Source organism: Python bivittatus, unplaced genomic scaffold (assembly GCF_059951505.1).
Source record: "Python bivittatus isolate LINGU-HERP-01145 unplaced genomic scaffold, Pbiv_v1 ctg000120_np1212, whole genome shotgun sequence".
Classification (NCBI taxonomy): domain Eukaryota; kingdom Metazoa; phylum Chordata; class Lepidosauria; order Squamata; family Pythonidae; genus Python; species Python bivittatus.
In genome coordinates, this window is record NW_028277037.1 from 7637140 (window position 1) to 7655478 (window position 18339).

An 18339-nucleotide genomic window follows, 5' to 3' on the forward strand; every position below is an offset into this window, starting at 1 on the left:
ATTTTTTTTGTCCTGCCTTATTCTGTGAAACCTTTGCTGATTTGTGAGAAGCAAACAGGAGGTTTGGGTTTTGGCTGGGTTGGGTTTTGTCCCCCCCTCCCTTTCAGCGACTCTCCAGCACTGCTGCTTTTCACAACTCTTGCAAGTTTATAAAGGTTAGCACAAAGCAGAAGCAGAGAAGAGGGATGGCTCACCCAGGGAAGCCGCTGAGAAAAGGTGCCTGGAACCTTAAAGGTTTCACTGAGCCTCCCACACTTAGCAAAGCAACACAGCGGAAGCCTCCCTGGTTCCCTGTTGTTCTTTTACTACTGTCATTGGGGATTATGGTTTCGATTTAGTGTGGTAGCAGTAGTCTTAACCCTACCACTGAACGGTCTCTTGGACAGGGAACAGAAAATCAGTTTTAAAATTAATAGAAATGGTGGGAAAGGACTTGCTTTGAAATTAACCAAATTATTCAGAGTCTCCACATTGCACATAGATCCAGGATGGCAGAAAAGAAAATATACTAACACAAGGCTTTTTATAAAAAGGCCTCTTTTTATAAAATTATTCAAATTACTTTTTCTCTGGGCCCTGTGTGCACGCATGGAGGATTGATTAGGAAAACAACATTTAAGTTAATTGAATTCACTTTATTACAATTGGAAAATATTATTTTATAAGTAAGAATTAGAAATACTGTACATCTATTTACAGATTGGGAAGAAAATATTAACTTATTTACAGACATGAAAAAATGAATAAGACATACCTGCTTTAATAGTTTTTTCATTAATATTAATATATTAACCACATCAGTCCTGGTGATGAAGTCATTACTGTCCTTAAACCTCAGCATAAATTATGACTAAATGAGAGAATGCTTGTAAACATTAGGGCAATGCAAAGTATTTGAAAGGGCATTTTATAAAGTGAACTGGCTTGAACAAGCTCCTCTCTTCAAAATGAACCAGTTACTCCCAAAATCTTCCCTGGTAATTTCTTCAGAGATCTGCATGTGTAACCACTTCATTTTGCTAACAGTCACAGAGCAATGTTGCCTGTGCACACATGTGATCACCAGGAAAAGTCTCCAGGCAACTGTACTGTTTCCCAAAGGATACACCTCCAAGGAGTGCTTCATTTCCCTTAGCACACTTTGCCAAATGCCCCTTTGTACAACCTTCATAAACATACATGCCTTTCCCAGAACAAACAGATTATCTATCATGGTGGAGCACAGTTCTTTGACACAGTCATTGGTAAGACAAAAAATATGAATAGCTAGGTCTGTGGTTCTTAGCTTTTATCACCAATCCACAATGGATTTGCAATGTGGTATAAAACAGATCCCAATTTACAATGCAGATTTAAAAAATATTGTACTACAAAAAATGTATTATGTACTACAGATTCCAAGACTAAAACCATTGCTAGTGATTTAGGTTAGCTACAACAATGTTAATTAATATTATTATTTGTCCATACAACACAGTAGAAAAGAGTTAACAATATTCTTTACTCCATATATTGCTATCTAAGGTTTTGGAGCTTGAAGCCTATGATTAATTGTTGAAAAAGAAAGTTAGTAATATCAGTTTATTTTATCAGAGTTATCAAATCTCTTCTGAATGTTAAGTTCCATGTATGTATGTATATAAGTTTATGTGTGCATATATACAGAGAGAGAGAGAGAGAGAGAGCATGCGCACGTGGCTGGGTAGTGTAGTGGTTAGAGCACCGTTCTTTGATGCAGGAGACTAGGGTTCAAATCTGGACCGGTATCTACCTTACCAGTAGGGGTCCTTGGGGAAAGACCCCCTAACACTTCACCTGTCTACCTCAAATATGAGTGTGATACAAACTAAGAGAGTCATGCCAGCTTGGACATCACCCAGATTAACAAGGTCCGTGCCTGATGTTGGGGAAACAGGACAATCTGACAATAAGTGGACTACTGGAACAAACCATATATGGGTGAGACAAGATAATCTGGAATTGATGGGATGCTACTACAACAGTAGACCTAATGAAAGGGGATATATGAAACGAACGAGGGAACTATGGATGGACAGAAGATCTACATTCACACTAACTGAGAAAAAATTTGTTACCTGACGCTTCAACATAGTGAACAGGAAGCTGCTCTCACAACTTGAGATAGACCAATTACACATTACATCCCAGACTCAAGATGAGACAGAAGAATGATTGGATCTGTAGCCAACACCTGAAGTTGGAACATCACTGCCACCCCCTCCATTACAGAGCACAGCAGATGATATGAGGCTGTGGATCATGGATAAACTAGCTATAGTCAACCCTTCAGACCGATTACCAAAGAAAGTGGAGAAGTACCATCAGAAAATATTTTAGACCAAGCCAAATCCAAAAATGCAAGAGAATTCTTGGAAGCTTGGTATTCAGACAAGGCAGCAATTAACAGACACATAGAGATAAACAGCATCTACATACTATTCAAGAGACAAAAGACCAGAAGATTGCCTCACCAGCATTCAATCACCAGCAATCATCTCCAGCAATCATCACCCAGATAAGCAAAGGTCACCACCAGGGACACAATCAAGCAGTCAACATACGCTAATCAATGAGCTACCAGAAGAGCAAAACAGAACCCCCACCAGCACTGGCAAGGCAGGCCACAGCAGATAGAGAGCAAATCCTCATCCCATTTTAGCACTGAAGATGTTACCTAGCCGGGTAATGCAAGAAAAGAACCAAGCTCAGAGAACCCCAAGGACTCCACAGTTCAACCCTGAGCTACACATATTCACCTCCATTGCTACCATCAGAAAATATGCTAGAAGATGCTAATAGAGCCCTCACAACAATCCCTGCTGCCGCCATAACTTAAACCAATGAAGTGAATATACGCTACAGCCACTGTAATCCTGGAGATGCTTGGCTACATGATCAAGAAGAACAGCAGTACGTAACCCCCTTCCCCCGGAAAATGAGGTTGGAGGCTAAGCAACTCAGAGAGAAGTTAGTCAGCTGGTGGAACTACAGAAGGGTGTGAAGATTAAGGATAAGACGATTACTGAAAAAAATATAAGGGCCTCACTCCTTCTGAAGCCCTAGAGACTGCTAAACAAAGGATCACAGCACTGGCTACCAGGCTGAGGAGATACACTAGAGAAGCAGAGGCCAAGAAGATAAATGCCCTGTTCTCCAAAGATCCAAAGAACCATCCAAGGTGTACTCCCAACTATAGTGCAACAACACAGTAACAGCAGAGCCACCAACAGCAGAAACTGAACAGTACTGGAAGAACATATGGGAGAAAGAGAAGACACATAACACCAGTGCAAAGTGGCTGCAGGACCTGAAAGCAGACCACAGCAATCTCCCAGAACAGGAGCCAGTCACCATCACAGTAGCAGACATCCAACAGCGGGTCAAGAACATGAAGAGCTGAATAGCACCTAGCCTGGACAAACTAACAGCAGTGCATTAGCATCTAGTAGCACAGATGAACCAGCTGCTAGCAGCAGGCTCCCATCCAGACTGGCTAACACAAGGAAGGACAGTACTGATCATGAAAGACAAGGGAACAGCACCGTCCAACTACCGACCAATAACCTGCCTCTCCACAACATAGAAAGTCCTATCAGGCATCATAGCCATCAAGCTACAGGATCATATGGGCCAGTACATGAACACAGCTCAGAAGGGTATTGGAAACAACACCAGAGGCTCAAAACACCAGTTACTCATAGATATGGTAGTTGCCTGAGACTCAAGGTCTAGACAGACCAATCTGAGCAAAGCCTCTGGATTAACTACAGGAAAGCTACAACTCAATGCCACATACATGGATCTGTGAATACCTGGCACTATACAAAGTCAACAAGACACTAAGGAACTTCCTCAAGAACTCAATGGGACTGTGGAAGACAACACTGGAAGTCAACTCAAGACAGCTCGCACAAGTGGCCATCAACTGCAGCATATACCAAGGTGATGCAATGTCCCCACTGCTGTTCTGCATAGGTTTGAACCCCCTCAGCCAGATAATCACAAGGACTGGATATGGGTACAAGTTCAAAGGTGGACCTACCATCAGCCACCTCCTCTGGATGGATGACATCAAGCTGTATGCCAAGAGTGAATGAGACACTGATTCGCTGATCCACCTGACACAGATCTACAGTGAGGACACTGGGATGTAATTCGTACTAGAGAAGTGTGGCCGGATGGTGGTAATGAGAGGGAAGGTAGTTAAGACTGATGAGGTGGAACTACCAGCAGGCCACATAGCAGACATACAGACCAGCCACAAGTACCTTGGTATCCCACAGTCACATGGGAACCACAATGAGGAGGCAAGGAAGATAGCAACATCCATGTACCACCACAGGTCCTGAAGAGCTAGCTCAATGGGAAGAACAAGATCCACACCATCAACATGTACGCCCTGCTTGTCATCAGATACCCTGCCGATACAGTGAACTAGCCAAAGGTGGACACGGAGGCTGCTGATGTGAATACCCAGAAGCTCCTCGGAGGTTTCCACCCCAAGTCCAACACCCAGAGACCGTACACCAGCTGGAAAGAGGGTGGACAGGGTCTGGTGTCAAAGTCACTGTGCTGGATGAAACCCAGAGCATCCAGGAGTACATCAGTAAGATGGCACCCAAAGATGAGTTGCTGAGAAAATGCCTAAGGCAGCAGCAAACATGAGAGGAAGTTCACGCAGAGGAAGTATCATGGCAAGGCAGGAACTTGCATGGGATGTACCGTCGACAGATACCTGAGGTGGCTGGAAAGGGCTGGATTAAAAGATAGCACTGAGGCACTGATCATAGCAGCACAAGAACAGGCACTAAGCACCAGATCCATAGAAGCAGGGGTCTACCACACTAGAGGACCCAAGGTGCAGATTGTGAAAAGAGGCCTCAGAGACAGTCCAACACATAGTGGCAGGGTGTAAGATGCAAGCAGGAACAACATATACTGAACGGCACAACCAAGTAGCTAGCATTGTGTTTAGGAATATCTGCACAGTGTATGGGCCAGATCCTCCCAAGTTCAGATGTGAGATTCCACAGAAGGTCATGGAGAATAGCAGGGCTAAGATCCAGATCCAAACAGACAGGCAGGCACTGGCCGATCAACCAGACATTGTGGTAGTAGACAAGGATCAGAAGACAGTGGTGGTGATGGATGTAGCACTGCCAAGTGACAGCAACACCAGGAAGAAGGAGTATGAGAAGCTGGAGAAGTACCAGGGCCTGAAGGAAGAACTAGAGAGGATGTGGAAAGTAAAGGCCAAAGTGGTCCCAGTGGTAGGAGCACTCAGGGCTGTGACTCCTAAGCTCCAACAGATTCCAGGAACAACATAAGAGCTCTCTGTCCAGAAAAGCGCAATGCTAGGAACAGGTAAGATTCTGCACAGAACCCTCAAACTCCCAGGCCTCTGGCAGAGGACCCGAGATTGAGGAAGACACATACCACCCATAGGGGTGAAGGAGGATTTCATTCTCTCTCTCTCTCTCTCACACACACACACACACACACTATCTATCTATCTATCTATCTATCTATCTATCTATCTATCTATCTCTATCTATCAATCATCTATGGATGACCACGGGCAAAAAGATGTGGCATAATATGTAATAACATAGTAATGTATGAATAAATACCTACTGTGTTCTAATGTGGATTCCAGGAATAACATTTTACCCTTACCCATGAGAATAGCCATGGACATTTCTCCCATATATTTGTTTTAAAAAGATACCCGATGAAGAATTTTTGAAAACCCAAAGCTTCCAACTATTATATTTTAATTGATCTAATAAATGTGGTACCGCTGCATATTTGTGATTTTCATAGTTATGGTTTCATAAGCAGAGACAAACAACAGCAAGAACTCTCACATCACTGTCCTCAAAGTCAGATTTTTTTTTTTTTTTTTACTACCATCTACAAATCCGGCCAATTATCATTTCACCAAAGTACGATATAGAACTTCAAAGATTCCTAGAGATCATGACTTTAGTAAAAGTTAAGTCCCTTGTGGAACACTGATCGAGGCCTTCAATTAATATCAGAGGCTTCTCAACTGCTAAAAGCCTTTTTCTTACTATGCGAAAAAACTAAGTATCATATAATCTCTTTCTAAGAAACATAGATTATCAATTGATAACCTAACTTCAATGCCAGGAATAAAACTAGCAATGGGCAATGCATTTTTATCTGTGTTTTGATTACGGCTGACAACAGGATTGCAACCTTAAAATAAAATAGGACAGATCTTAATCATCTCTCTTTGCAAAGCATCAAATACAACCTTTGGTTTTGCAGAGCCAGCAACATGGATAAACAACATTCAAACTGGGGTTTACAACTTCCAGAGCTTTCATGCTAAATGGGGATGCAACTCCTCAATAAGGACATGAACTCATGGAAATCTAGATAGGAATAAACCAGATGAGCCCAATATACATCCTAAGCTCCCATAGTCCTTTGACAGCATTGATGGAAACAAGGCTACAAACCAGATTTTACATATATTATGTCTAAATGTACAATACTTACATAACTGGAGGAAAAAAGCTTACAGTCATGCTAGTTAAATGACATAGGCCAGAGCAAGAAGGGACTGAGTGCAGAGCATGATCCATAACAGCCAGAAAGGTTGAAAGAGGATCAGACAGCGACCCAAAGGAAATAGAACAGCACTACGACACAACGCCAAGCCAAATTCAGGAGAATGGCTAACCAGAACCATTGCTGCCCTTTAATAATTATACAAATGATCAGCCTACCCATTCAACCAAACAGCTTCATCTATGCTGATGATGTGGCAATACCAACACAGACAAGGGAAATTACCCATATTAAAAAGACACTAGCAGCAGCACCAGCAACATTAAAAAGCTATCTATCAGGCCAGCTAACATGGGCAAAATATGAGACATGGACCAGCCTCTTCGTACAATCAAGACACAAACCAGCAATTGAAAATTAACTGGAATGGAATGTGGTTGAATCACAATGAACACTCCAATATGCATTCAAGTGACCCTGGATTCTACACTTTTATTTAAAAAGAAATTGAGAAACAAAGTCCAGAGTAACATTATTCAAAACCTGGCACACTCCCATTCAGGCCCATCTAGCAACCACCAGCAACTATGTCCTGCCTTGATCCTCTGAATCAACTGCTGAATATACACGTTCATTATAGGGATGCTTTACTCACGCAAGAAAAATGGACCCATTATTGAACATCAGCAGCTGAATTATCACAAATTGTTTAAAGCCAACTAAAACAAATAGATTATATATTCTTACTAGAATAGACTCTCTAGACATCTGGTGAACTGTAGCAAGTCATAATGGAACAGAACAATTGGAGGATGCTAGACATCCTCTATACAATCATATTACGAGAGGCATTTGAGATCATGTAAAGTTGTTGTTTTACAACAACAAACCATTAAATACCAGACCAATTTCCACTAGAGGTTCCTAGAGGTGGTGAAAAATTAGTACTTAGGAAAATGCTAAAGTGCCTTTATACTCAGGCTGGTATTAATGCAATCAAATGAAGGCATTTAACTGGCCTACCAATCTGAAATACGTCCCTGTGGCAAAAGCCAAGACTGCAGCACCCCGTGCTTCGTCCATACTTAAAGGCAGACTGTTGCATACTACAGGACCTTGCTGTAGTAAATTCATGAGTACTGAAATATGCACAGCAGTGGAAGTATGACTTGGTGAAACGACACAAAAAGATGTGTGAAACGTATCAAGAGTGATTTCTGCTACTCACTATATCTCAGTTTAAGTGATGGCAGTCTACACAAATTAACCTTAAGGGCCAACTAAGCAATTTACCCTTTTAACTTTTAGGACAAGTGTGCCTTCAAGGTCCTCCAAAGACTTCATGCTTTATTCACCTTTGCCATACAATAGTGCTATGGTATGTCATTTTCCAGATTCCCTCTCCCTTTTACTGCTTTTATGTAACACTCAACTTGCATTCTGACAATATTCCTATCTCACTCCACTAATCAGCTTCTTCCATCCCCATTCACAATAATGAGCTGCTCCCTATACTATGCCTTCTCCCTTGGCTCATGATTCTGAATTATCTCCCATAATCTGCCCGGGTCCATTTTCAAACATAGATGGCTGCTTTATAACAAGTCAGACCATTGCTCAATCTAACGATTTCTGTGGTCTCAGACAAGATTTTTACTATTACCTGATCTCTGATTCTTTCTGCTGGAAATGCCAGAAGCTGAACCTGGGAACTTCCTTGAAGAACATTTTGACAATGTTCACACACCCTGTGCAATGACTGGAAACCCCAGTGAGAGAAGAACACACATAAACACAGTTGACCTGTAGACCAAACCTTCCAGCATAAGCCTATGAAGGCCAGTAAACTAAACCTGCAAGAAAGAATAATCCCCTCCCTTTGAAATTAAATAGTGAAGGAGGGGTTTCTTAGAGGTTTTTGTTCTTTTAAAACTTCCCAAGAGCAGTGGCTGGGTGTGGGGAAGAAAAGAAAGGGATCTAAACCTCAGCCCAACTGTAGAACAATATCTTCCAGGACACAGTTAGGAATCTAATTCTTGTAGATTTCTAGGATTCAGGTCCTGAATTAGAGCTGATTTACTGCATGATTTTATTATACATGTGCTCAAGCTTCCTCTGATTTCTTTCAAAGTTAGTTTTATTCAAAAGCCTAATCTCCAGTTTGGATGGGCATATTCATTTTCCCTAAAATGAATTCTGCACGTATAAACTGCATATTCTTTTCTTTTTCCATTGCTCTTTATCTGAATAAGCATCATCCTGATCAACTGTATTTAAACAATTCTGTTTGTACTTTTTGATGCTCAACTCTAAGGCCTGTTTCTGTCTTCATTCCATGGAGTTCCTTATTTTTGCTAATTAAAAAGTTGAATACCTCTTTCTCTACCATGAGTAAGTAAGTATCACTGTTCTAACAATTTTTATAGTAACACCTTCTATTTCCGAATTCTATCTTTTATATTATCCCAAATCTCCATCACACCCAAAATGTGTTCTTTTCTCAAGGCTCCTTACTCACCATTTGAAACATCATCTATCCCACTGTCTTGCTTTTGATTCTTGCTCATTCTCAAACCACTAGCTAACCTCATTCCTTCTTTCTTATGTTTGAATGCTTTATTCATTCCTACCATCCCAACTTTCTCTCCTCCAACTCTTCTTGACCTTTTATAATCTGAATTTTGCCCTCTGTGCTCTACTGAAGCTTGTCTTTTGGTTATGTTGTTCTTGTTCTCTGGAATCTTTAATAAAGATAAACACCATTCTTCTGCTTGACTCTTTCCATGGTTCCCTATCCATTATTCAATTTCAATTATGGGGATGCTACTATTTTGTTTTACCTTCTTCCCTACATCCTGTTTTCTTACTGCCCTCATGCCCTTTCAGCATCTTTCAGTCCTATTTATAATACTCAACTGTCCCCTGTCCCCCATGATTAAGCTATAATAATACACTATTAACATTAAATTACAATCCACCTCTTTGACCCTCTTCCATATCAAATTCAAATGTTCGAAAGCCTAATAGAGTTACCAGAGAAAGGGAGAAGGAAACTATATCTTCTGCATATTTTAGTTGTTCTCTTATTATTCATTATTCTTCATTTTAAGTACAAGTCAACACATATACTAAATTTCCTCCCTTGCTACCACAGGCTATGTTGATCTAACAATGATTTAAACCACAATTTGTGATTAAGACAGTATATACATAATGTTATTTCATAGTGAATGGCTGTGCACATAACACAAGCCTCAAAACAAACTAAACAGATTATGGCCTAAGTTGTGAAATGTAGACCATTATGTCTCCCATCCTTCTTTATTTCCTGATTCTCTTCACATACTAAGTACAGAAGTACAGCTATGCTTATGCAATCCTTTAGGCAAAGGTTCCCAAACTTTCTCAGTTTACAGCACTTCTAAGCCAAAACCTGAGCTAATAGTTTGTCCACTGTCTGACAGATGTCAAGTATCACTGTGTTTCCCTCAAAAATTTAAAATATCCCGTGGTGCCCCTATTAAGTTCACTGCAATACAGTTTGACAACTGCAACCTTAAGAAATTATATCACTGTGGCTCAGTATATAATTCAAATGGGATACTTAATGTATTCCTACCCTTCCATGCAAATGTTTCTTGAAGCAGTTTACAATAAAACTATAAAATACAATTAGTATTCTATAAAATAGAGTTTAACAAATAGTTTGTCCAAACAAAATAATAAAGACACATTTGCATTAAAAAATGGGAGAAATAAATGCAAGAATAAGTACCATTCATCCAGGAGAGGCCTAGATAAAGAGAAGGTCTTCAGCCAACATCTAAAAGATGTAACAGTAGATACCTTACAAAGCATTATACTGTGCAGAGACTGTTACACAGGAGACCTGTCTGCAAAAAAAAAAAAAAAGGGGGCTTAATATGGCACTCTTGTCAATCAGCAACATACAGCAGCAACTCTTCTGATGATCTTAAGAATCAATCAGGTCTGTAGTGGCAAAGGCAGTCTGCCCAGTATCCTGGACTAACAAAGTCTCAACTACCACAGAAAAACATAAATGTAGACTGATTGCCCAGAAAGCTTATAAATCTATGTATCAGTATCATCAATATCCTGCTCTTCTACTAAATTAGCTCAGAGCAGCATATGTATAAACATCATTCTAAAACTATCTACTATAATAACAATCAATTTCTAAAAGCACTTTATAGGAGACTTCAATTAGCAAGTGTGAAAAGATAGAGGGAAGGCTCAAAATAGGCATAGTAAAAGAACATGGAAATTATCAAGGAGGCAGAGAGATGCATGCTACAAAGCCCAGAGCACTGATGCCTGACATTTTAAAACGCATGCAGTTCCACAAAGTTGGTAAAGTCTACATAGGTTAGAACACCACATTAGACTTGAATCAAGTAAAAAGAAGGGCATTCTTTCGAGGCCTTCAAGAAACCTATTTAAGGTCACACGGACTCAATGTGTTTGCCTAGTTTGCAGGTCAATATGGTGTATGAATGCAGATAGGATACCACGTTCATGATTCAGTGTGTTGTGCAAAATCTGGAGAACTGAAGACTACATCACTGTGGCAATGCAATTACATCATCTGTGTAATAACTGTCATTACACGAAGTACGTAATCAAAACAGTAATCCATTTGATATGAAATCTATTGCATTAAAGCCTGGAAAATCAAGGTTTCCCTATATTAATTTCTGTATTAAATAAATAAATATTTATTTATTTATTAACTGGGCCTTACACATCACCCCAATCCAGCGGGACTCCAAGCAGCTTATATTCCCTTCTTACTGGAAAAGGCTTAAAATACAAATGAAGCATTTGGTTAGCGACCGTTCAAAATTACAACAGCGCTTAAAAAGTGACTTACAACCGGAGCCCAAAGTTATGACAGTCCCAGCACCCCCATGGGTGAAATCCAGGTGCTTGGCAACCAGCTTGCATTTACGATGGTTGCAGTGTCCTGGGGTCACATGATTGCCATTTGTAACCTTCCCAGCCAGCTTCCAATAAGCAAAATCAATGGGGAACTGTGTGATTCACTTAATGACTGTGGTGATTCACTTAACGACCACCGCCAAAAAAGTCATAAGATCGGGTCTGGTCAAGTGATTTGCTTAATGACCACATTGCTTAGCAACCTAAATTCTGGTCCCAATTGTGGCCATTAAGTGAGGACTACCTGTATGATAAAATAAAACAAACTAAAGCAAGATATAAGAACAAGTTACTAAGACAGACATTAAGGCCACCAAGAACAAAAACATCCAAACGTAACCCGGGGGGGGAGGGATTCTAATATATGCTAGGTCCCCTCCCATGGTTTTCTTAAAAAGCCAACTTTTAATGCCTCTACTAAAATACAAAAAGAAACTAGTCTGATCTTGGACAGTAAGCTGCAACAGAGAAGACTCAACTCCTGGAGCCCTACAGATGTCGATCCTTAAGGCAAGAGATCTGGAGTGAGCCTACCCTACTAAAACTTATTGTTTCAATATTAGAAATTTATATTGACTAAAAATGCAAGCCAACACAGTAAACCCTCAGTTTAGCAGACCTCAATTTTGCAGAATTTGAATATAACAGATAAATCTTTCATTCATTGAAAGATAAATCATTTCACCTGTATTTCATGGATGAAGAGCCATTAAATCAAGGACCTGTCCATTAAATAGAGGTTTTATTGCAAATAAAATCAGTTGTTTTATTGCAAATAAAATCAAATTTGCATTTGAAGCAAACTGATATAAATGAAATAAATTCGGATTTAATGGACGAGCTCTTCAAATGGTCCATTAAATTGAGGTTTTTCTGTATAAACTTAATATAGTTGGAAACCAATTGGTTGAATTGTGGTTTATAAAATCAATACAGATAAACATGTTTTCTCCCATCTTCACACATAAATGGAAACTACATTTTACTTTATTAGAAAATGTATTACAAAAGTATTATATTATTTGTGGCAGGTCTCTTAAAGAAAATAGTTTTCATTACAGTAAAATATGTAATATTCACTACATATTTCAAGAGCACACATCTGAACTACAGTAATTCACAGGGTGAAGCAAATTTCAGGTGCTAAATCTAAATAAAACTTAATTCCCTTTTTAAAAAATATTTTTATTGCTCATTATAAAAATTCATAAAGAAAATCAAACTGCCTATCAAAATTATTTTCTAACATATGTTGCTCTGGTAACAGGCAAGGCAAGATGTTGGCAAAGCGTCTGTATTTCAAGTAAGATTAGGATGGAATTTTGCTAGAACAGTGATTTTCTATAAATTGGCTGCAATTCCCAAGCTCATTTACTTAGCTTTCCACAGTAAACAGAGGAATTTGCATGTTCATTTCACAACAACATGTAAAACACAAGAACTATGATGAAACACATAATGATAACATTCTTAACTTTATGCAACAAGTATTCCAAATGTATGAAATAGTTCAAAATCTTGGAGAATGTGCATCAGGATAACTTCAAAGTAAGTTAAAAAGGTAAACTTTCACCTATTTTCCAGATTCTTTTTTATTTACCTGAGGAACAATAGGATCTTTTCAGCCAGAAGAGCCATTCTTCTCTCCATGCCTGCCTAATCAGGATGAGGAAACCACTTCCTAAAATCCACTTCCTCTTCCATGTCTCAAACCTGACACAACTTTCAACAGCTCCTTGATCTTTCACAATACTGTATCCCGTAGCCACCTCCCTGTGTTTCAGGCCAGCCAATTTGACATTCGCTTCAAAATTTCTATTTTCCAAGCCAAAACACACATACCATGTTAGCTGAACAGCATGAAGAAACAGGTTACTATCTCCAGTTATTTCAACCACGCGTCCTTTCTGCTAAGAGTTCCATATGATGCGTTTAGACCGATCCTTAAAAGGAACTGCGCCGCTATCAAAACTGATGTTACCCATCATGTCCATATAGCCAAGGGGATGTAAAAATACATCTCAAGAAGACGGAGCTGTAACGAGCGGTTTGGCTAAATATGGTTAAGCATACGCTGCAAGCCTACACCTAAACGGCTGGGGAAAAAGATAAAGCAACAAAGATATGGCTGGAGATTGCAAAGGGGGGGGGGGGGGTGACGATGCCCGTTACATTAAAGCGAGGGGCAGCGGCAGGCAAGACCTGAAAAGAGTCACACCACCGGCGTGGAGGCGGATGAAGAGCCCTGGGAAGAATTGCATCACGAGCCCACAGAAAGCCGGAAAAAAGAGACTCCGCCGTTCATTCATCCCTGCGCTCCACCTCGATGAGGACTGCATCCACGCCGAGGAAAAGGTGGGGGAGGAAAGGGGAGGGAAAGGGGCAAGCTCAGCCTCTGCAGCCCGGACTTCTCCGAGGAACGAGCGCCCAGGATTTTCAGAGGCTGATTACTGGGAGGAAGAGGAAGCCGCGAACAATAGCAATAACGTCTCCCGCGGCAGGGACGCCCCGGATCCCTCCGTCCAGCAAGCACACACCCAGCCAGCCAGCCGGCGGCGGCGCGGAGATTATTCATCCCCGAGGCACGCGGAGGCGGCAGGGGAGAGGGGCAGCCCTGCCCCGCCGCTGCTCCCCGGGGGGAGGGGGAGGGGAGGGGGCATCCCTACCCCGGGGGGCTCCGCGCGGCCCCCCGCCCGAGAGGCCAGATAGACTGCGCTGTCCCTCCCCCCCGCCCTCCCCCCCCCGCCCTTCGCAGCCAGCCCCGGCGAGGCGTACCATGAAGTCGGTGGCGAAGTTGTCCTCCCCATTGTGGTCGGTGTCCTTCATGGCCTGGACGCGCTGGATGAATTTCCTCAGGATCTCCTCCTGCTCCATCCTCCTCCTCCTCCTCCTCCTGCCCTCGCCGAAGCGCGAGCGACCCAGTCTGAGGAGCCGCCCCGCCAACCGGCTTTCCTGCCGCTCCCGCTTCCGCTGCCCCCTCCTCCTCCTCCTCCTCCTCCTCCTGCTGCTGCTGCTGCTGCTGCCGCTGCTGCTCTCCTCCTCCTCCTCCGTCCGCCGCTCCCAGGCGACCCCCCCCAACTTCCTCAGCGCCGCCCGCCCCTCCCTCTCCCGCCGCCGCCACCACCAACGCCGAGAGCTGGAAGGCGAAACGACGCGATCCTCCCCCTCCTGTCGCTCGCCCTCCCTCCCCGCCTGCCTTTCCCGCGCGCAAGCGCAGTCGCGTCCACTCGGGCCCCGCCCCTCAACGTGTTAATTGGCCACGCTGCTCCGCGATTGGCTTTCGGCTGCCGAGCCTCGCTGGGATTGGCTCGGCTGCTAGTCCCTCCCTCCCGCCGTACCGCGGGATAACTTCCTTTTCCCACCCCTAAATTATTCCATGGAAATAGACTCATCCTACGGTTTGAGAACGAGGGCTCTGGGATGTACCATTGTGGTTTGGTAGGAGGGGGAAGAAATTGCAGCTTTCTGGGGTTTGGATACGGGGTTTAGAGGCGGATGGATGTGCACGACTTCATCTCCCGAGTCTCTGATTTATCTTTAAGAGTGGCTGAATTGCTTAGCTAACGTGGGACGTCTTCTGGAATCTGGATTGCAGCCCGGCCCTAAACGTGCTGTGCGAATCCAATCAACGATGCATTTTCCAGTAAACCACGCAGCTAGGCAAGCTATGCTTGTTCATTTATTTATGAACTTATTAGATTTATATCCCACCTTTTCTGCAAAACTAAAGGTGGGATATAGGGCAGTCCCTCTTCTACGGTTTTCTGCACAACAGCCCTGTGGGGTAGGCTTGGCTAAATCTGCCCAGAATCATCCAGTGAGGTTCCATGGCTGGGGGTGGACTAGAAACTGGGTCCCCCGGCTTCTAGTCCTACATAATAAATAAACCCCCATCATAAATACACGCACTGACTTGATTCACATGACATATGAAGGGCTACGTAAGCCCCTGGGTTAAAGTACCATGCACAAAGAGGGAGAAGGGGACAGAATGGGGACACGACACGTGTGCCCCTGTGAAGCTACTACAGAAGTTTAACACATGCAAATACAACCCGTGACTACATACAGGTTTAATTAGTAAGTCACAAAAATGGGGCTGTTCCAGGTGCAGCTTTTCTGCCACGTTGAGTTTTCAGTTCACCTCTGCAAAAGTGCCGGACTGGGGGTTGCAATGTGAACATCAAGGTTCAATTTCTCCTCTATGCGCGCACACACGTAAACGCACCCATAGATCCTATGCATAAACATTGCACCAATTGCATCATTGCAAGGATAAATTCTGTTTGGTTTCTTTACCCAAACATAGCTTAGATGGCAACATCTTGCTGGCATCAGGTGGTTTCAAAAAATTAAGCAGAACTGGACATGGTTAGCGCTTGGACAGGAGACACCAAGAAGTCCCAGGGTTATGGGCTAGTCTGGGAAGATGAAGGGGAATCCTGGGAGGAGGCAATAGCAAACCACTCCCATGCTTTTATTTGTTCTTATATTTTTGCTCATTTTGTATGCCACCCATTGGAGTTGGGTGGCTAATAAACTCAAATAAATAATAAATGAATAAACATCGTTACCGAGAAAACCATATGGACATATCCATGAAGTCACAAGAGTCAAGTTCACTGTGAAAGGGACTCAATTTTTACTTTTGTAGAAACTTGTGGGAAAAATTGTTACCACATCAGCCACCAGAATGGCCAAGGTATGATGAATAGGAAGGTGGCTTAGCAAATTGCAGCTGGTTTCAGTTTGCCAGATCATTTGATACGGCATCCTAGGTAAGTCTGTTATGCTAGGCTAGACTTATCATACCATGTGAACACATCCAGAGTCCAATAATCCTTTCACAGATGCCTTCCCCCCACTTCAATTTTGACACACTCCTAATCAATGAGAAGCTGTTAATAAGTGGGGGGAAGGCTGACGTAACAATTTTTCCCGCAAGTTTCTACAAAAGTAAAAATCGAGTCCCTTTCACAGTGAACTTGACTCTTGTGACTTCATGGATATGTCCATATGGTTTTCTAGGTAACGATGTTTATTCATTTATTATTTATTTGAGTATACACATACACACACACACACACACAAACCACACTATTCCCTTTTGGATTTTTAGAAAAAGAGTAAGCCAAATGGGTTAAAGGCAAGAGATAAGAAAAGGAGACACAGGTAAATCTAGTTTATACCGATACCACTCGCTATAACTCTCCGTATCATCTATGTGCAATCTTTCCTTGGTTCTGCTACAGCCAGGCACCACTTCATATATGGTCTTTTGTTTTTTAAACTTCTCTCTGATGATCTCATCAACTCCATCCAGATCAGGCCTTTGCCCTCCTCTTGACCCATTCACTCTTCCTTTACATACTTGTTTTGCACTTTGATCCTCTTTCGTTCTCTCTGTGTAACCAAACTATATGACTATAGGTCCAAGGGGTGATCAGATCCTATTATACTGGTCATCTGTTCTGTATCCAATCCACATTCATTCATCACCCATTAATTTTTCATCCAATCTCTTCTTAAGAACCCCATGCACCTTACTTTTAGGGTTCTCCTGATATATCTTTCTCTCACTTAGTCTTTCATATATTAATTTTCAGATCCAAACACTCATACCCGCTAACATTCACTGCAAATCATTTCAGTTCTCAGCCAACAACATAGCACCGTCTGCATAAAAAATGGCACGCACATTCACATCTGCAACTAACACACCTGTTAACATCGCCACAAGCATTCTTTAGGCATTTGTCCATAAATATATTAAGCAATCAAGGGGACATCACTCATCCTTGTGTTATTCCATTCTCTGCGCTGAATCATTCAATAAGCATTTCATTGATCCTTATGCATGTTTTACTTGTATCATACAACATTCTTATTTCATTTGGCAACCAAGCCTCAATTCCATACTCATGCAAAACATTCCATAACTGAAGCCTATTCACCATAGGCTTTCTCTAACACGAGGAATATACAATAAGCTTCTTTCTCAGATTCATACATTTCAACTCACTGGTTTGCTGAATAGCAAAATCCTAGCTTGCGCATTCCCTGTCCAACATAAAGGGTTGTGGCACCAGGTTTGTGCTTCTCGTGTTTGTGTTATACTGCCCAGAGCTGTATCGTTTAAGATGGGTAGCCGTATAAATCAGAGAGAGAGAGAGAGAGAGGGAGAGAGAGAGAGAGAGAGAAAGAAAGAAAGAAAGAAAGAAAGAAAGAAAGAAAGAAAGAAAGAAAGAAAGAAAGAAAGAAAGAAAAGCCACATTGCACTTTCCAGATTTAGCTCTTGTGCCCTTCCAGTCAGAATTCTTCTAAAACCCTTAACAGGCATGCCTAAACTAATTTCCCTGTAGTTTTTGCATTCACTTTTTCTCTCTTTCCCCTTTTTAGGCTCAGATGCATTTTTTTTCTTCCAAGCGTTTTTCCCGCATGTGCACTGTCCACTTTTTTCAGATGCAATCCTCACTTCAATTTCTTTGGAATTCCATAGCCACTCCCTAAGCAAACCATATTAATATAACATTTCTCTCTTGATACCACAGCCACCTGCAGTTTTGCACTCACTTCCAAAACAAATTTATATTGCCATAAAAATTACTCTGCGTGCTTTCTGTCTCATTTAATCTTATCTGTTCCTTGCTCTCTTTGATTAGAGCAGAATGACTGGGTTCACGTAGCGCTTTAAGCCATAGTTTGTTAATCATGGTTTAAGGAATAGATAGCGATTAGATGGGCTAACACTATAACAAAAATTACAAAAAAAGTTAAAATCAGTTAACATAAAACATTAAAAGCATGAATTCATAATAT

General features: G+C 41.8%; 1 protein-coding gene across 3 annotated transcripts in view; it reads right to left on the bottom strand.

Annotated features, from left to right (window-relative positions):
* PTPN12 (protein tyrosine phosphatase non-receptor type 12) overlaps positions 1-14511 on the bottom strand; it is a 74027-nt gene extending 59516 nt beyond the window's left edge. Inside the window, exons 1-2 of one of the 3 annotated variants that reach the window (XM_088134936.1) lie at positions 14296-14386; positions 10337-10454 (exon numbers count right to left, since the gene is read on the bottom strand). In XM_088134936.1, coding sequence (XP_087991062.1) covers positions 10337-10339 — 3 coding nt within the window. In that variant the 5' untranslated portion in view covers positions 10340-10454; positions 14296-14386. Of the gene's footprint in view, positions 1-10336; positions 10455-14295 lie in introns of all 3 variants that reach the window. The other 2 variants (XM_088134935.1, XM_088134934.1) reach the window with 2 other exon arrangements.
* Positions 14512-18339: the final 3828 nt, after the last annotated feature.